The 22173-nt window shown below is 32.0% G+C and overlaps 1 protein-coding gene across 2 annotated transcripts in view; it reads left to right on the top strand.

Annotated features, from left to right (window-relative positions):
• The window catches only part of ced-6 (PTB domain-containing adapter protein ced-6), a 50637-nt gene that overhangs the window by 11659 nt on the left and 16805 nt on the right, over positions 1–22173 (top strand). Inside the window, exon 1 of one of the 2 annotated variants that reach the window (XM_085187596.1) lies at positions 427–654. The exons of the other annotated variant lie outside the window; for it this stretch is intronic. Within the exon in view, the coding sequence (XP_085043722.1) occupies positions 548–654 (107 nt within the window). The 5' untranslated portion in view covers positions 427–547. Of the gene's footprint in view, positions 1–426; positions 655–22173 lie in introns of those variants that run through there. 2 annotated transcript variants of the gene reach the window in all.

Raw genomic sequence — 22173 nt, forward strand, 5'->3', positions numbered from 1 at the left:
TTTTAAAGATATGATTTTTTTGCCTTAAATTCAAATTCTTTTCTAATTTTAGTTTTTCTATTCCGTTACAGGCAAACTCGTTTTTGGTTCACACCATTAACAAGTCTTTGACTTGTGTCCAAATTAAAAAAAAAATAACAGGAACACAAATATTAATAAAATTAACATCATTACTTAAATCTTCGACTAATATTTTTTTAAAAAAACACTTTACATGATAGCAAAGAACCAATCATTACTTTAACCCAGGTAAAAACTATTTAATGACACATTAACGAAAATTGCATCTCATTGACAGAACAATTCAACACAAAAAAAAATGGCGGAAACACTGTTGCGTAAACCTTTTCATTATCAATGACAGTAGACCGTCATATGTTATCTGAGCTCGAGCGCACATCATTAGCATCAATAAAATAATCGGTCAGTTCAGTCAGTATAACACAGACCGTCGACCGCGCGGGTTGTACACAAATACTAAAAAAAAAACAAACACCAATATTTGACGGCCTTACAAATTTAGGTCTTAGCCATAGTGATTAAAAAAATGATAAAAACAAATATGGCGGAAGGTGATGTGCCTTTGGTGACTAGTTTTGGCGGCAGCGAAGTTGATTTTGGCGCGAATGGGAAAGTGTCAAAAACGAATTCAAGGTTGGTTTTAACGTTTAAGTTTAAAGTTCATTAAAAGTGGAGCCATTTATTTGATACCTTAATAACGTTTTTTTTTTCTTGGTTTCATATAATAGATACAGGAACCTTCCCCAATTTTCGAGACGTAAGGTGTTGAGTGGCGGAGCTCAACGCCGCTCTTTATCTTGTTACATGGCGAGAAAAGAAATCATTCTTCTGTGTTTATAATCTTCTTCCTCCTGGCATTAATCCCGGCTATTGCCATCTTTTGCGACTTTGCGCGTCTGTGTTTATAATATATATAGTTATTTTTCCCGACTCCTTATTCAAATTTGAAATGGGAATAATAATTACTATTATTTTATATTATTTGTTTGCTGCACCTTGTAAAAATAAAGATAAATAAAACATATTTATTTTTATCAAAGGTCGTTCGTTCGACCCGACGCAAATGTCTAATGAGGTCATTATGCAAATACGGTATATCGTTACGTTGCATAGTTAAAATTCTATTATGTACATTGTTGTAACTTATATCGGTAACGGTTAATATGTTAACTTGTTTAACTAGATTTTTTTAAACTATAAATAACGAACGGTAGCATCTTTGCTTTAAAACATATTGTGTTAATAAAAAAACAAATTAAATATCCCAGCCAAAGGTGGATGAGACTCGCGCACTAAGGGTTCTCTCTCTCTCTCAAAAAATCTCGTTTGCTGTATAATACCACCCTTAAATATATTTTTTATTTTTTTTTAAAAGATTTTTTGTTATAGTGGCAACAGAAATACATTATCTGTGAAAATTGTCTGTCACAGTTCATGAGATACAGCCTAGTGACAGTCTTAGTAATAGGGTAGGGTCCCGTTTCACATTTTAAAAAAAAATACAAATGTCATTTATTTATATCTTTTGCTTTTGAAATTTAAAGGATGAAAGGTGATTAATCTTTGCTTGAAAATGTAGTGGATAATAAAAATATAAATATAATAAAAAATATTATGAATGTAGAATAAATTAATACATGAAAAATAATTTAACGCATTTTTATAATTTTATTACGAAATTTAAAATACTTTACCTGTATAAAATAAAATTATATTTTTTTATAAATTAAAAATATATTTTTTACATGTTACATAAATATATTTTACGCATTAAGTCATTTTAATATTTATTTATGAGACAAGATGCATTTTAAAAATTAAGATTTGTTATTACTTATTTGCAGAAGTATTATATTTAACTAATGACAGTGCATAAACCCATTACTTCCATAGTAAACTGTTTAGCTAACCACTGCGCCATATCCACATATTAATAGATACAAAACAATTAACACTAAAAATCATATATAATAGAACATATTAATTCGCTTGTTTCATATGTTTAAAGACACACGAAGGTTGTATACATTAATAAATTAGTTATTACTTTTAATTGCTAAGATACACCTTTATAATTGTAGTTTATAATGAAGTAAATTATGGTTAAAATTTAACTACTTAATTTAAATTCGTAAGTTTAATACTAATAATAAATAATGGGAATAATTTAAGAGGACTTTCGTTTGTTTTTTATTCTTTGTTTTTTTTCTTGATGTAAAATACATAAATAAATTTACAGACTTCTTTATCTACAAATGTAGGCTAAACTCGGGCCAGGTCACGGTCGGTCTAGCGTGGCTGTTTCGTAATTTGTGCGCGTTTTTTTTTAAATTTATATTATTGTTTTAAAATGAATTTATTTTATAGTTCTACTTTACGTTATTCTTTTTTATATTTTTTAGCTGCATTAATTAAAAATATAAAAACAGATATATTATATTTATTTTTTTGGTTTGTATATCTTTTATAAACTCCTCCTTTACTTAGCCAAAGATGGTTAACTTTCAGGTTCTTTACTTTTTAGAGGGACGTATTAAGAGGGACGTATTGTTGAAATATATATTAAAACGAAAGGAGACGAAATTACAATATTTTTCATTTTACAATCCACGAAACGACGAAGTCGCGATCCGCAACTTCTATAAAACAAAATTGTGTCCTTATAACTTCATACATACTACATAACACCTTAAGGACTTTTTATATACATACTAGCGATCTTGCCCGCTTGCACTATACAATTATTTATCTGAATCATTTTTGTGATCTAAGAACATTAGTCACTTCAAAGACAATTACTATACAATAAAAACTAAAGTAATATAAATAAATGTTTTATTGAAATGGATGAACCATTTCAATAAAACATTTATTTTATAACAATATTGTCATACTGTATAACATTTTATTTAAGAACCGATTTAAATAAAATTAAAACGAAATGTTAGAAAAAGTCTGTCAAAATATTTTAATAGTTAGTAGTTAGTAGTAATCACCAACGCAATGCAGAGACAAATAGTCAAAAAAAAAAAATGGGTTCATATCTTCCACTTACAGAATGTGAAAATTTACAGTCTAATAATATGCATTTGTTTCTTTTTATTTGTATTTTTATATATGTACAAATAGATAATTAAAAATTATATTGCGAAAGTACGTAAAAATGATGGCCGAAAGCCAATAAAATTTGTACATATATGCGTATAAAGAACGTGATTGTGATGAACAAACCAAAATTATAAAAACCTTGATCAATCCTAGGCCAAAATCAAAGGCATGACCTCCGACGAAGATGCGACCGTTTAAGCTAACAAGATGCTAATTCAAATATTTTTATAATTATATGGAATTTTTTATTTTGCTTAAACTTGAATAAATGGATATTACGCTCATAGCAGGGTGTTTTAATGGGAACATAGTGTAAAACCATTTGTTCTCATTAAGACACTTCTGGTCCACACTTTTACCCAAATATTTATAATAGAGGCATTGCGTGTTGAGTGGTGGATATTAAACATTCCATTGCTTCGGGTGGGAATCGAACCGACAACCGTTGTGCCCCGTTGTCTTTATGAAATAAAAATATTACTTAAATACCTCATAAAATAAATATACCTAAATAGAAGATAATTTAATGACGCATCTCATCTTTATAGTTTTAACTAAAACAAAATACATTTGTTTGTACAAAAGCTATATAAATAATTTTATAGCTTCCACACGTGATTGTTTATTTTGTACTTGACTTTGACTAGACTAGATGTTTTACATTGCTAAATGCATTGGAAGTTGTATATTTTTACGTAATGACTCATTTCTCCGTTTTAAAAGTTGGCAAAGAGAATAGATTTTTATTAATAGTGTAACGTGATAAAAACCTTAGTCGATGCGCGATAGGTTGTAGGTTCGATTCTTACTCTATTATTTATATTATTAAACTGCTGCAAAAATCTTAAAACTAGTAATTTTTTGAAAATTGTATAAGCAATGCCATTTTTCATTATCGTCATTCGATTCTTTTATAATATAGCACCTTAAATCATATTAATTGACTATTTATTATAGTATTGCGGAGATAATAATAAATTATGGTGACAAAGAAACATACATACATTGTTCATTGACGCGTTGTAATCAATAGGTAATAAAAAGTTATGAAAAGGAAACATTAAATTAATAAATATATTATGTACTAGCGGCCCACACGCGGCTTCGCTCGCATTACTTTATTGATATATTAAAGCCATTTTTTACATAAAAGCGTAAGTGGAAAGTTTCATCTAAATCTGTTCAGTAATTTTGCGTGATAGAATAAACGATCACCTTCACAAATTTTTACAATTATAATATTAGTAAGATATTATATAAAATTCAGTAGCAGAGGCTAGTCGTGATGCAGGGACACAAGGAGACAACAGGGGAATTCCACTTGAGGAAATATATAATAAGTATTTTCATTTCAAAAGGCAAAGTGCGGGGTTTTGAGTAGCGGCACTCAACGCCGCGGTTTGCCTCATTAAACTCTTTATTCTTAAATAAAATTATGTGCAGATTGAAGTAGGTACTAATAGATCGTAAGTTTAAACGAGAGCAAAAGAAACTAACCAAACTTCCTGTTATATAACCGTAAAACGCTATGCATGTATTTTATTTAATGGACAACTATTCATGTTAGATTACTATGGAAATAGACCAAATATGGTCTCTCCTGTAATAGATATGGGCACACCGTTCGAGTGTAAATGGGACTGTGGGTTCCATTCCCACTCGGGGGCTTCAATTTTTTTTCATTTCATTACTAAGCGCAGCATTCAATCGACGGAGTGTCCTAACACTAGATTGCCCCAGTTTACCGAGGATGAGATTAAAAACAAGCTAGCTCTTCTTATTTGGGATTACGGCCCAATCTCAAACTATTTGTTTATATTTATAAACCAAAACTGGCTTCGGGCCTAGACCTTACATCACGATAATAGTTTCGATGTAACCCACAGTGGGTTGTGGACCCGTGGACCACAGCCTGGGGTGAGTTACATGAGGTACTGCAACTTTGTCATAGTTCTTTACATTTAACCACGCAAGCCGAAGCCTGAAATAATAAAAGCTGGTACGATTTTACAAGAAAAAACATAATATTCTATACTAAATCGACACGTAACGTCAATGCGCTAACAATTGTATTTATACTCGTAGATTACTCAATACAGCTGGTGAGATACCTACATATGATAAACGAGGCCATCGTGTCGCAGTGGATCAGCATATGACTGTAAAAAGAATGGTTGTAGGTTCGATTCTCATTTGGGGTAAAAATATTTAGGAGAATCTAGGCGGTAAGTGGAGGACGGAGTCTTGACAATAGCGTCTTGCTGTCTATAGGTAGATTATGAAAAATATCATAGGAATAGGAATGAATGCTTTATAATAGATTGTAAAAAGAATGAGAGCCTGCCTGGACGAGGGCATATATGAAGAGGTTGATGACAATAGACGAGGCGAAAGAGGTAAAGACAGAGATAGCGTTAGGCGCTGCTATCCCTTTCGGTATCCCTCTAGGGATAAAACCTAGAGCAAAAAAAGAGTAGTGATTGAACTCACAACCACTATCACGACCACTACGACCTTAACACAAAGCTAATTTAAATAGCTTTTTGGCAATATAAAGTCGTATTAATACGTATATTATATTTATTTCCGCATTAAACACACGCGTTGGATCAACAATAAGTTTAGAACAAAGGCCCGGTTTTAAACTACGCTTGTAGAATATTAGCATTGTTTATTTGCGTAACTCTTATTGAGACTTCTTATACAATGTATAGCTGTAATAATATTATTAAGTTTGTTTGGTTGAACGCACTAATCTCGGGAACTGTTGGTTGTAATTGATTTTTTTTTAGGGGATAGTACATTTATTAAGAAAGACTTATCGTTTCAATGTAACTAATTGTAACTAATAATTAAGTTTAAAAATGATAATTAAAAATATGAATACAAAAACTATACATTAAGATATAGACAGCTGTATCGATAAACTTCTAGTTTAAATTGTAAAATGTGTGCCGTTTTTTTATTATATTTAATTTATATTGCATTTTACATTTCCGTATTATATAAAAAAGTGCAATTAATTGTTAGAATTCCCAGTCGGAATTTAAAAAAATCATAAAAAAATATTTCTCCGCTCAAGTTAGCAACTAGCATCTCGAGAACTGGGAAGTGAGAAAGAGAGTGCCCTAACACTCTTCCTTTAGTGAAGCTGAAAAATAAAATAAACATAACCTAAATATACGACTACATATACACTACCGTTCATAAGTATTTGCCCAGTGTTGTTTTAGAGAATTAAAATATTATGAGCGAATATATGATCGACATAACTATATATTTTAGCTTTGACACTACACGATAAACGACTGAATCTGTTAAATTAACACTTATACTGATATTTAATTGAACAAAGTTGATTTTATTCAAATTTGAAAATAGTCGCATTGCGTAGCCTGATGGTATATTTGTTATATTAGGAGACTTAATGTAATTTTCACTTATTGATTATTATTTATAGCATAAAGAGAACTATATTTTTTGCACATAAAAGACTAAATATTAATAAATTCGTTTTTAACAGCCTTTATAAGCGTATCTACTCAAGACTATTAAATTTGTTGTTGAGAAATCCTTCTCGCAGTCATATTTTGAATAAAATGGTGAAAACTAAAGAATTATCTAATGAAATACGTTCTATGATTATTAGTTTACATAAATTAAATAAAAGTAATCGCGAAATTTCCGCAATATTAAAAATATCTCGAAGAACAGTAGACTACAACGTGAACAAATATCTAGACACTAACAGTTATATTAACAAAAAACGAACTGGACGTCCCCGTAAGACTACTAACAGTGAAGATCAATTCATAGCATTGACCAGCCGACGCAACCGAAAACTAACTGCACCAGAAATTGCAGCACAATTTAACAAATCCAGACAAGATTCCACTGTCAAAAGGCGGCTCATAGAAGCAGGTCTTTCAGGAAGAGTAGCGGTAAAGAAACCACTTCTTAGGCGTCAAATAAAGTAAAAAGACTTCAATGGGCTCGTGAACACCAAAATTGGACACATGACGAGTGGAAACGTGTATAGTGGAGTGATGAATCAAAATTTGAAGTTTTTTGTTCGAAGAGACGAGTATTTGTTCGCCGAAATTTAAAAGAACGAATGATAGATGCTTGTATAGTGCCTACAGTAAAACATGGAGGAGGCTCTAAGATGGTTTGGGGCTGTTTTGCTGGAAATACAACTGGTGATCTAATAAAAATTACGGGAATTTTCAAAAAAGACGGATACAAAAAAATACTCCAAGACAATATGACGTCTTCTGGTGTTCGATTAATCGGTAAGAACTTCATGTTTTAGCATGACAATGACCCTAAACATTCTTCTAATCTATGCAAGAACTATTTGAAAGACTTAGAGCGGAAAAGAGTACTAAAGGTTATGGTACGGCCATCGCAATCCCCTGATCTCAATCCTATAGAATTATTATGGGATAAATTAGACAGAGAGGTGCGAAAAGAATGCCCCTATTCCACCACACATCTCTGGGATATACTGCAGAAGGAGTGGAATGCAATTGATCCTGGCTACCTGATAAAATTAATTGATAGAATGCCTAAACTCTGCGTAGCGGTAATAAGGGCAAAAGGCGGATATATTAACGAAGGCAACATTTAATAAATAATCTAGCTAAAACTTAATATTTTTTTGTATAACAAAAGTAAATTTATTATAAGGAATAAAATTTTAATAATACAAAATTGTTTCGGTTGTTTTTTTTTCTAAAACACATTTATTCCTTAGTGGGCAAATACTTTTGAACGGTAGTATATATATTCAGATGTAAGCCTTAAAGTTCAACGAACGTTTCACAATATTTTAATTCATAGGCAAATGTGTTTTGTTTGCGAACTGGAAGTGGGTCTCGATAACTGTTTTGCAACACTCATATATACATATATACCTATTATATGCCATATATTTGTACAATTGTATTATATATACATATATATTGTAAGACGTATTTACTTGAGGCCAGTCGTGGCGCAGGGACACTAAGTGTGACTGTAAACGCGACTGGTTGTGGGTTCGATTCCCACTCGAGAAAATTGTATATATATTTAAAATTTTCATTTCCTCGCTTTGGTAACGAGGCAAAGCGTAGCGTTGAATTCCTCCCCTGAACACTCAACGCCTCCAGAATTCGGCGGAAACTAGGAAAGGGAAGTGTCGTAATGGAAACGTAGTATCGTAACACTAGGTTTCCAGATTCCCTCTGCGTACCCTGCTAAATGGAAAATACAGCGTAAAGCTAAAAAAATATTAACTTTGTATATATTTCTATTAGGTTTTGTATTTATCATGCATTCTGTGGAGTTTCTGGTAGTGTCAGTAAAGCCAAGCTAAGGTACCTAAGAAATTTTAACATTTTTTCATTCTGTATACATTAAAAAAAAGTCCAATTACGACATTGATGCACCAAATGATCGCTCCTCGTCCACATACTCGAGTTTGAGAACACTTGAATCATCTCAGTTCACAGAACGAATGGGATGAATGCCAACAACCGGTTCTAAAACTTCACGCCATCATGACATTAGTGTATTTTATTACGTAGTTAATGCTAAGACGTAGTGTATTATACTCTTCACGCATCGCCTGCGTGTTAGTGGTAGTGGAGAAATCGGGAATAATTTTGCTTCTCGCTGTATCCTGCTTTTATTCCCAATAAAGAACTCCGTTCACTACACACCGTCCGAAATCGAGAAATTGCATGTTGATAAATAGAACTCAACGCCACACTGTGCCTCAGAGCAGGGACATAAAAATATTTCTTTTGTCCGAGTGGAAGTTGGACCAATAAGTATCGGGTTTTTGGTCATGGAGAAGGACAAAGAAAATGTAGACTGTATTTATTTCGATCTTCACTTTTCGTTGATATGAATGAAATGCATGTTGAGTTTAGTCATATATTGCCCTATAAATTATATAAACTAATCCGTATAAACATACATATACCTATTTTAAGTTATTTAAGAAATTACTGGACGTAAAAAGCTGAAGTTTGGCTTCTTGAGGAGTGTAAGGAAAGATTTTCCATAAATTCCGGAAAGGAAAACTATAATTTGACGTTCTATACGCAAACGAAATTGCAAGCTACTTGTTCGTTTATATTCGAATTCTTAATTCGTCGAGTTAAAGTGAAAGCTTTCATAGAAATTGTGTGAAGTTTCTGGCCAAAGCTGTTCTGAACTGTAACTCTAAAAAGCTATATAAGTTATTTATATAGCTTTTAAGTGGAATTCTTCAAATATTTTCATATAAATATTAATATATTTATTCTATATATGGGAAAGAAAAATACTTTTCTAAAAAAAAATTTACATTTATTTACCTTCTTATGGATTTATATTAATATTTTGTGTATTTTTGATTCAGGTAAATTGGTAACTTTGATTTAGATAATAAAATTTACATATTACTAAATGGCCTAAGGGTGAGTATAATTCTATTTATTTATATAAAACCTTTCCGATAATGGGCGATAAAAAAACGAGATTTACCCTGAAGTTAGGTTACGGAATCCAGGGGAACACTATAACAGAATTCCTCGGAATACCTACGGGAACGTGAAAATCGATGTTATCCTATTCACATCTTAAGGTTGTAAAAAGTCCACAAAATCATTTTTTTTCTCTTTGTTGACGTTGAATACAATGTCCACTCAAACAAAGGCACGAGGAGACGCTAATCATTGTATAATTTAGAACCATTCAGCTGAGTTGGTCATCCTCATCCTACATGGCCTTCACCGATAACAACGTTATGTAAATAGAATATTTCGAAATATATACAAATATTGTTTATGACATATGATTTTTATTTGTTTATATTTTAACCGAAGTATAATATTAAAAAAACTATATTTTTCCCCAAAATATTAGAGTATCTAGAGATATTTTCTTGGGGGGGCTGGACTTTAGCTTTGAACACATATAATTGCAAGTAAGAAGTTTTACTATTACTAGCAGTAATAGTAGAATTTACAACTATAATAGAAGTAAGTTTATAAGTGAAATGCATAAAGAAACCCTATGCCTATGAAATGCATAATTACCTACAGCGGAGTCGAACGGACGCCCTAGAAAGTGCGCCTCATTTCTCTGAGCAGCTTGATTGATACCTTACGCAGTAACTGGTAGGCTGTATCCGTTATAGTCGATAAATTATATTTATTGTAGGCAAGTATCTCTACTTGCCTATGTTGAAATAAAATAGCGATTATTTGGCGGAGGGGCTTAAAATCAGGTTCCCAGGTTCCCTGCCTACGGTACTATGTGCGAAATACAGCGTGAAGCAAAAATGGTATTTAAAAAAAATGGTATTTATAAATTTAATATATTTTTATAGCATCGTCTTCGTGGCATAGTGGGAAAGCTTATGACTGTAAACTCGATGGTTATGGGTTTGATCCCTACTTTAAGTAATTATTATTATATTTATTTTTACTCCCGAATTCCCTAAATACCTTGTTCTGGTAGACGGAGCGCGGTGTAGAGTCGAGCTATCCAACATTCAAAGTCTAGCTAAAATTCGGTGGTGTTAACACTAGGTTCCCTCTGCCTAACCCGCTAAGCGAAAAAAAGCGAGAAAATGATTTTTTATTTTTTTGTACTAAAAAAAAATGAGGTAGCAACCTAAGTATGACGTTCTAACCTTACATTACATACCTATCTACATATTTTACACAAAAACTTATATTTTCTAAGAAAAACTTGAACTAATGATGGGTTATTATAATTATCATTAGAGGAAGATCTTCGTTTTACAATGTTAATGAATTTGTTTTGTTGTTTGTGGTATTCCCAAAATTGCAGGTTTTTGAGAGATTTTTTAAACTATTTTAGTCTTATTTTTTTTGTTTAATATACCTACGTTTTGTAGTAGAACAGCATCTGACTGTTAAAACAATGGTTGTAGATTCGATTTTCACTTCGGGGGTAATGAATTATCTTTTCTCCGCTACAGTAGATAAAAAAAATCTGATCTTGTCAAAGAATATGTAATTTGACATATGAATTAACACCAATATACTCGTGTACCTCTATAAAACAAAAATAAATAAAAAGTATTTTTTTATTTGTCTTTTAATAACGAAGTCTTTACACTCTTACAACGAAATGCAAGAAAGCTCTTTTAGTTTTTTTTTAAATATTGCAACATTCTAGTGCATAACTTTATTTATTTTTTTTTTAAAGTACAAATTATCTACGTTGTTCTACCACTCAACACACAATAGTTGGAGAATTCGGCGGAAAGTGGAGAATGAAAATGTCTTAATGAGAAAAGTCTTAACACTAGGTTCCCAGGTTCCTTCTGCCTAACTTGCCACGTGCGTAATACAGTGTGAAACTAAAATAAATGTTTTAAAATAAATTTAAAGTTATTTGCCAACTAACCATTCAAACTCATCTCTAGCCTACCGTTAGGCGTTAACCCCCAAGTGTGTCTAGGCCATACATTTATGTTAACAGCTAAAATAAACATCGGCTTCATAATTGCATATATTATTATATAAAAGAATATAAGAACATGTTTCGCGAAAATATACTTTAAGTTTATTTAATATAAGGTTGATTGTTCAATTTTAAAGTTATGTCACAAACTGACACTGAAATTCTAAGGTTTTTCACATTGAAATTGAATGGATTATGATATTTGATAATATCGAGGTTATTTTTTGTTGTTATGTTGGCAGCTTCACGCTGTATCCCGCACACAGCAGGGTAGGCAGAGGGAGTCTAGTGTTAAAACACTCCGTTCCCCACTTTCCCCCGAATTCTGGAGGCATTGCGGGTTGAGTGGCAGAACTGATGTTATGCAGGCTAATATATATTTTGTTACAAAGCCCATGTGCTGCCACCTATATATTGCTAAGAAAAAAAAATAATGAAATTTAAATATTTCATAGCACACTTGCTCCCATAAACTCGAGGAAATGTTACATTTAATATTTTCATTTTTCTCGCTCTGGTCACGAGGCAAAGTACGGCGCTTAGTTCTGCCAGTCAACACGTAATGCCTATAGAATTCAGCGCAAAATGGAAAACTATAATATCTTAATAGGAAAATGGGAGTATTTTAACACTAGGTCCCCCGAATCCCTCTGCCTTGTACTAAAATTCCAAGGCATAATAATAATACAATATAGTCTACCATTTTAAAATAGAAAGTAATAATAAGCTTTTGTAAGAGAACTACTTGGGCACGTTTTTGACATATCGGCTGTTGCCCGGCCTTCAAATGTATCCTGCTCGATCATTGTAATTGTATAATAATGTAATTTGGTCTAGTTTAACCCGCTACTTCGCCTGTGTTTTAGTTCACCTTAGATTTTTTTTAAAGCAGTGCAATTCCTCTTTCAAACTTTTCTCGTGTAACAAGGTGGGCAAAGGGAACCTAATATTAAGACACCCTGTTCCTCACTTTTGAGACATTATATGCTATAGCATATAATGTTTCTGTCTATGGCGAGCTGAAGCGCTTTGTTTTGGTACCACTTACCATAACGAAAAAAACAATTTGATTCCATTCATTTCCTTTGTTATTCCACAAGTATTAATTTAAAGACAACACTTCTCTTTACGCAATCGTGTAAACTACAGTTTTACGAGTATAAACGGCAATTTACTGACGACCGACCGTCTAACAATGGCGGGCGTGATTTCTTTCACTTTTAACCTCAAACGGTAACCGCCATCTTGTTATAAACGACCTTTTTGTTTTTAATTTTTTCAGTTATATTGTAAAAATATGAAATATTTAAATCTTTCGTTTCATTTGAGTATATCTTTTATATATGTATATTTATCTGTGTGACTGTAAAAGATGTGGATTTCTTTCACAGTTGAGGACTGAGAAAAGAATATACACATTCATCGCGTGTAAATGAAATATTTTCATTTCCTCGCTCTGCTAACAAGATAAAGCACACCGTTGAATTCTGTTCTTCAACAAGCAATGTCTCGAAAATAGGGGAGGATGTGAAGGAGAAACCGAATGTCTTAACATCAGGTGCCCTATTCCAACACTTCTATATGTAAAAAAAATATGTATCACCAGGACATATTTCACAAACTGAAATATGCGTGAAAATAAAAAAAACATCTTATTTTTTTAATTTCACTTTGCACAATAGTTATTGCGTAACGCCTAAACCGTCTTACTTGAGTTGTTATTAAGAACACAAATATTTTCTTCAGATATCTAGTTATAGCTTCATTTTAATACCTGGTTTCTAAATTCTTAATTTTAATTAATAATAGCTAATAGCTATCTTCCTTATTGTATATAATTCTTATACTTTACAAATGGGATCACCAGAGACCCTGAAAGTCGAAACTATTAACCGTATAGCCAGCCATAGCCTATAGCCTGTTCTCGTTAAACGGACTATGAGTGTATGGACTAACGTAGTTCCTGAGATTAGCATTTTCAACAAAATAACCCTAACTTTAGCTTCTCGTATTAAGTTTAGACTTAATATACAGGTATAACAAAATTCACAATTTCTATATATTTCAATTATAACATATATATAAGTTTTATTAGAAAGATGAAACCCAAAGAGTTACAAAACGCAATTAGTGCCGAGGTCGGTTATTATTGCGCTAAATTAATTATATCAAGATAAGAATTACTTATGAGTGTACGGAATGAAGGTTTCCATATACGATTATAGCTGGCACATCCTGAAAAGTAAATCTAATTGCCTTAAGAAATGGTTTCCGTAATTGAAGAATCGGGGCTGTTGTCGTTTTGTAATTTATATTTCTTTATAATTTTATAGAAGGAACCTAGTTTTAAGATATTTCGTTCTTCATATTCTGCCTTATTTCTGAGACATAACGGGTTAGTTTCCAGAAGACAATTTAAACTTTGTCTCTAAAAATTAAAAATAATTCTTTCCCTCGAATGGGAATCAAACACACTCACACAATTTTTGTAATCTTTAAAAGAGTAGAAATGGCTGCTTAATGAATAAATAATTAAATAACTTTTTTGTTGATTTGCCCTGTCTATAATGGAAATGACTTTTCTTTTTTGTTTGTTATATATCATTAACAGTATAGACCACAGATAAATAATAAAACACCATGAGAACACGACGCCATTGTACAGATAATCTAGACGTGGGAACATGACGTTAATTGTTATTCGCGACGCCATCATAGATAAAATATTATTATACTTGCTAAGCGTAATTACTGAGTAAATAATATATGTTCATATGTTATGTGCAGTGCTGTTATGGTGCAGTGGATCAACATTTAACTGTAAATGCTATGGCTTCAATCCTCGCTTGAGAGTTTAATTTTTAAGAGTTTAATTTGAAATGTTTAATAAAGATCTCTTAGTCTTACATTTTTACGATTATTACACATTTCAAATTGATTGACGTTATGGTTTTTTTACATAATCTATGGTATAACCAATATGGTATATCGGAATAATATGGTATATCGGACAAATTCCTTTTGAATTAAGCTTAAAACAATACTATTATATTTAGGGGTTCCATCCCTGCATGGGGCAATTGTTTCCATTTCCCTGCATTCATTGAATATTTAGGTCATTTCTCAACCTCTTATTTAAAATTGTTACTACTCTACATTCTCTCTATCTAAGCTAAGTAATCCATTATAAAAAAAAATCTACCAAGTGCCACCAAACACTTGTCCCAATTCCAACTTAAATTGACCATATCACCAAACGACTGGCCCAAAGCAGTTACTACATCTAAATAACAAGCGATGAGTATTTATTTATAGCTGCGGACAGTCCCGCCGTCCCGCCAGTGCCAGGGCACGGACTCTAAAGAGATTGATGGCCCACGCGGGAGCGGCCTCGTCTTGACAATGCCTGTCGTTTGTTGGACCCTATCCCGTTGTCGTGAACGCTTTGATGATTATTGTGTCATTTTTTCCTTGAGATTGAGCTATATGTAATTTTTATATCTTGATATTTTTCAGTTTTAGCTTCAGATTTGAGTTTCGCCACTTATCACATAGTTCCCAATTAGGTTCCCTCTGCCTACCGTGCTAGATGCGCGATACAGCATAGAACTATAAAAAAGCATTCGTGTAGCGGAACTGAGCGTTGCACTTTATTTTCCACTTATTATTTGATATTCCCCAAGTGATAATCTATTTGAAGAAAAACCCGCAACTACCAAAGACCGAAAAGCTTGAAAGTTTTAAAACTAAATATTTTTATAATTAAAAAAAAATTAAAAAGATTGAACTGTCTGTGGTTAGTAGAACTGTGGTGTGTTGGTCAGCTTCACGCCTCTTCCCCTATAACACGGTAGATATTGAGAACCTAGCGTTAAGACGTTCTTAATATCCAAGTTTGGAGACCCTGAACAGCGGAACTTAACGCTGTCCTTGGCAACGACGAAACTTAACTTTTGAAGCTTAACGCCACAACTTTTGGAAATAATGATTTATGCTTGAATTTTAAATCCCAGTATTTTTATATTAAAAAAAAAAACTAAAATAAACAAGAAGCCTTAAAACGAAGTAATTTACTTATCAGTATCCTCATTAATATTTATGAAACAATCCCCGTTATTCACGTCATGTTAGTGAATTCTTTGTGACTGATTCACCTTCTATACAAATTGTAGGCACTGATAGATAATTCTAAACAGAAATGAAAAAAAAAAAAATGTATTATTACGTCAAAATATCTGAATTCGTATCCGCGTTACTTGGGAACCGTCTAAGCACTTGTATTGTTAAGCCATACGTTCTTATCGAGCTATATTGAAACTCTTATTCGCTTCTTCTAACTCATTTCATTAGGATTCTCTATTTTTTTTACACTGTATCCCACATATAACAAAATAGGCAAAGGGAACCCAGTGTTAAAACACTTCGTACCCACACACTGTGTTGACTGGCAACGTCGTTGAACTTTTCACCAGAGCGAGAGCATGAAAATAATTCGTTCTCGTGTGTGGAAATCGAACCCCGAACTATCGTCGTTACGATGGAATGTCTATTTATTTTAATATGATATTAAAGTTTACCTACATACAAAATTTCGACATCACAGCCCCAATATTTGAAATGCTTCAAGCTCAACCGCAAAGCGATGCGTCATATTACAAAATATCCATAATTTGTACTAAAATTTGGAATAATCTTTAAATTCTACGTCTTAAGGTTGTTTTTAAGTAAGATTATTTCACCAGTACTTACATGCACATATTTTTCTAAATATATCTTTATTTACACATCTTAGGTATAATAAGCAGCTCAAGCTTAAACCTTCTAATCGAACCTATAACCTTCAAAAAAGGAAAGGAAAGGAAAAGGTAAAAAGAACGCCACTATGCCTACATATTCATTATATTCTATTTAGGAATAGAACTAAATATATTTTTAGCTATGATTCATTGTTCGAAGTAACTCCTATACATACCTTTCACTGTTCACTTCTGAGACACATATTTATAATTAAAAAGTCTCTAGTCTATCTAGTTAAGCTCCCGTCTCCCTTCTTCATTCAGACACTTCTCAGTTTCACGAATTTTTGAGGCATTGCGTGTTGAGTGGTGGAACTAAACACCGAGCTTTACCTCATATTTCATTCCCCGAGTAGGATTCGAACCCACAGCTATCGCACGCTTGTCCCCTGCGTCACAACGGCTTTATTATGATGTAATATTTAGGTACAAGATATAATAATACACAAAAACAATATTCTCGGTATTTTCCTTCCTCCTAACTCTTAACCTGTTATTTTTATTGTACTTATTTATAAATAATTAAACATATGTTTCTTATTTACTAATACGAGTTTGTTCGAAGAAATTGGACTTGGGATTTACATCGAACACTCTTTTTATTATAGTTCTTTATTTTCCTCATAAATTATTTTATTTATATAGAATATAACATATAGAATATATAGAAAGTATCAGTTCCTGGAGTGAGACCTCCCAGACGCCCAATTAAGCGCTGGTTGGATATCGTGATGCAGGACATGAGAGCCAATGGTCTAACCACCGAGGACGCAAAAGACCGTGCAAAGTGGAGTAGGTTGAGTAGGAAGGCAGACCCTGGCAATAGCCGGGATTAATGCCAGGAGGAAGAAGAAAACATGAAAGTATAAGCAATATGTATTTGATGTGTTACTATGTACAAGGAATGGTTGTGGGTTCGATGCCCTTTCGAGGCAACATTTATATTTAAAAAAAAATAATTTAGTAATATACTTTTTTAGAAAACGTATAAATTTAGGATTTGATCCCGCGCCTCCTGGAAACTGATCAATGTTTTTCCTTTATCTCGTTGTATAAAGTGCAGTGTTGCGTTCCGCCACGCTATACACAATGTCTCTAATATAATAGAGAATCGAATAATTGACTATTTATTAAGTTTATTTTGTACTTAGTATAAATTTTGCGTAAATGCATCTAAAATGACTAAACTTTGAAGAATTATTTTTGGAAAAATTATTAATTACGAATTATAAACGTACAATTAGTTAACCACAACCTCTATCAAAGTCAAAATTCTTTTGATTTTAATTTAGATAATAGCATATTTTACATATTTTTCTTGTACGACTTCTTATTCTGTTGTACTCAGTCGTAAGAATTCTGAGGCCGTAGTGGTGCTGGGGCACAATGTGTTCGATTCCCACTAGGGGGAAAAGAAATCCATACCTATATTATAAATTCGAAAGTAACTCTGTCTGTATGTCTGTCTGTCTGTCTGTCTTTTACGCAATCAGGGCCAAACCGCTAATTTAATTGTGATAAAATACTCATATAGAGATACTTGAGGGTCTCGGGATGAACATAGGATACTTTTTTTTTCTCATATTTGTGATATTTTCGATATATACAAATATATTAAAATACTTATTAATTTGACATGCAATTTATTCCGCCATGTTAATAACAACCGTCGTTGCTAAGCAACGAATGCAAAGTTTGTTGTTAGAAAACGTCACCCAAAATGAGCTTGCTTAACGCATCTCTCTATTGAAAACTGAAAATAATTTCATATTTAATATTGTTGCTATTAATATTGCTAGCTGGTGGACGGAATTCAACGCCGCGCATCGCTTTGCCAATTCGTTCACATAAGTGATTGCACCCACGACCATAGCGTTAACAATCGGACCCAGTTCTTTTGCGTCATAAAGGGTTTATTTTGTTTTAATAAATCTAAGTAAAATAGCTAGGAAAAATTAAGCTTTCACATATTCCTATTAAATTTAATTAATTATTATTATTGGTAAGATTTTATCATCTTGTATGGACAGGTGTAGAGGAACAAAATAGAAAGTGATGTTAATTGTTATTTCATTTTTATCGATAATATTAAATTGTTTAGATAGTAATTAATATTGATTTATAAATAAACTTCTATATCTTTTTCTTTTGATAGTGTATTGTAGAGATTACAAATTACGGTAAATATTACTTTTATATATTAATGAACACAACATTTTTATTACAGTCATACAGTATTGCAGGATTCCACTTTCTGCTTAATTTTCGAGTAGTTTGTTTGCAACGAGACATTAGCGGAACTAAACGCTTATAAATGTGAAGAGCAATTAAGGCTCTACCTTGCTAGTCTACAAAATATATAAAAAGTTATTAAATGTATTTTATAATTTATAACTAAACTATTTAATTTATTTTATACTAATACTAATAAAAATATGTTTTAAGAGTTAATAAAATCTTCTACTTTACGACTATTGTTGTGCAAATAATAGAGCACTTTTAGTAAGATACTTAAAGCTACAATTTAATAAATTATTTGACATGTCTGGGATCATCATGAAGCAGCGGTACAGCATTTGACTGTAATCGCAACGGTTGTATATTCGATTCCCAATAGAAGGAATTAATTATTGTTATCGCTCTGTTGACAAGACAAAGCAGGATATTTAATTCCATCAAAAGTGAATGAGTGTCTTAACACTACGTTCCCTCTGCTTGCTTGCTGTTGCACAGCGAAGCAAACAAAAAACAAAATAAATGTAGAATTTATGCACAAAATATATTCAAGTCTATAAAGGAAATTAGTCATGTATACAAATATAAACATAAAATTTTATCTGTACATTCGCATTTCGCACAGACATCGTTACCATTATATTGCTTACATATTATAATTACATCGTGATATCTAAAAAAAGAAAGTGGGAATAACACTGAGCTTCAGTTGCATGAATGTAATTTACTAACAATTTCTCACGATTTGATTCTTATTTATAAGCTTTTAGATTTTAAGCTTTATGTGTTGGCTATCATGTTGCAGTACAAATGTGATAGTTCTTGGTTTGGTTCGCACTCTGAGGAAAAAAATCCTTTTTTTTCACCCTCTCGTAAAACAAAGCATAGTATTGAGCTCTCACAATGTTAAGGATAATTTAGGGAGATTTTTTTTAGCGTCACGCTGTATCCCGCACACGGCAGGGTAGGCAAAGGGAACCTAATGTTTAGACACTTCATTCCCTTTTTTCTGCCTTACATTGTATCCTACATATGGCAAGAGGGAGTCTAGTATTCTATAGTTGCCGCTAAGTGGCGTAACTCGACAAGCGCTTTATCTTGTTAATAAAGCGACGATAAGAAAAATGAAATTTTAATTTTAAATGACAGCCTCGCAACAAAAAAATAATTAATATATTAACATTCGCTTAACCAAAAACCATTTACATGTATTTACCTCCCAACTACGCAACAATGACGTTAACTATCTAACACATATAATCTAAAAACAAAAAGTAAATATACGAGTACCAAACAAAATCTCTATACAAACAGAAGTAACTAGCATAAGCTTTAAAATTAAACCCACATATACGAATATATCTGTATAGATAATAGATATACTCGTATATTATGTGGGCTTAATTTATTTAGTATAGAAGTGAAGAGTTTGCATGGTTGATTGCACTAATCTCAGGAACTACTGTGTCGATTTTTTGTTGTGTTGGATATTCCAATAATCCAGGAAGGGCTATATTACAACACATTAGTGGACTTCGTACTTAGTTATTTCCATTTGATGACGAGGGCAAACCCGCAAGTAAATGCTAGTAAACATTACAAAGCCTCTTAATAATATTTTTCCTGTATACATAATAATTTAAAATGACTTTTATCTCGTTTGCTTTAAGATCAAACTTTGGTCCAGCGTCTGTGTTCTAGTGAGATTACGCAATCTATCGATATCGATGTTCCCACGACACTGTAATACAAGTTTTATCGGAAGTCGTTTTAAGGTAAATCAGCACGTTACGAATGGTATGATTTATGATTGATTGGTGAGTGTTACTTTAAATATTTAAAGTTATTTGACCTATATAGGTCGTAGTAGTAATTAATGTAGTGATTAGTCACTTAGTTCTCCAATTATTGGCTTTTTTGTTCTAAAAAAAGTGCGTAGCTGGAATATAAAGATTAGGTAAATAAAAAGTATAAGATTTTTAAATTAATTAAAAATAATAAGCAATAAAAAATAAGTATTTATAAATTTATCAAGTATTTATTTTTTTGAATACTGTAACTATTCATTAACTGACTAAGTTTTTTTTAAGATAAAAATTATATAAAAAACAATATATCCCAACGACATACATATAATTTTATAAATTTAAATACACTTACAAATATTTCAGTTTATATATAATGCACTACTTATAGAACATAAAACAAAAAAAAACGAAGAAACACAAAAAAATACACAAAAACTTAAAAAATAAAAAAACCATCGACACAATCCCAACACTATCGTTACGAGTGTGAATGAACATTGCATCAGTGTGCTCACCGTATCAGTCCGTACTAAGTACGGAGATCGGTATTACACAAAACCGAAACGGCATTATACACAAAATGCACCACACTAAATTGAATCTTATATCTTTGGCTATAACAACTATTTTTCCATAATAACATTATTATATAAACGTCACATAATATTATATTTTTGAGGGAATTTAGGCTTTATCTTTTTGAGAATTAGGTTTATTTTCGTTTGTGGATAAATGAATTGATCTAGAGTTGTATAGTCCCGCTGAATTCCTGGGATCGTTTATCTAGACCCGATTGCGAAAGCTAAATAGGTATTAGGCTAAGTTGGTTAAGCACCTGTGGTATATTTATGGCTTATGAGATCAGCTTCACGCTAGGCAGAGGGAACCGAGTGTTTCCCACTTTTTCAAGACATAGCGTGTTAAGTGGCGAAACTCAACGCCTGGTTTTAGGGCTTGGTGCCAGGGCACGGAAATGAAAATATTAATAAATATAAAATCATTCACTCCAGTGGGAATCGAACCCACAACCGTTGCGTCACACCCTTCTGCCCCTTCCCCACGATGTTACGAGATGGGTTGGCAAATTGATATTATATCATATTTTCTTTTGTTTGGTTCTGTGATAGATTTTAAATACTGCTTATGTTGATATTATAATATTTAATTATTTACTATACTTAAAAGGAAAACAATTATTTATTTGTCATAAAGCTGACCACAAAATACACAATGGTCGTGGTTTTAAATCACATACAAATAAATATACAGAGATTTTTTAACTTACACGTTTTATCCCGCATATAACAGGGTGGTCAGAGGGAACCTAGTGTCATTTTTCGAAATTCATTTGATCACCCAAGTGGGAACCTACAACCATCTGCGAGACCATATCACGAATGGTTTATCTAATAAATTTGCTATTTTATATAAATATAAAATTATGTGCACGTGAATACATATTGTAAATTATAATATTTAGTATCATATAGGTAATAATAAGTTATTAATTATTAATTCCATCGTCCATATTGGTTTTCCCCGTTTTATAATTTTAACTTCAGTTTTTGCGTCGCAGTATGTAAAATCACGAGCCTTATAAAAAGCACATATACAAAGGTATGTAGGTACTTGTAGTGGAATCCTTTTAGTACTGGCCACTGATTATTTCACTATATATACGTACATACATACAGACATTATGTTTTTTACGCATTTATATGAAAGAAATTTAATTT

The sequence above is a fragment of the Heliconius melpomene genome, chromosome 7 (assembly GCF_056956725.1).
Source record: "Heliconius melpomene rosina isolate 202511_hmr_F chromosome 7, ASM5695672v1, whole genome shotgun sequence".
Lineage (NCBI taxonomy): Eukaryota > Metazoa > Arthropoda > Insecta > Lepidoptera > Nymphalidae > Heliconius > Heliconius melpomene.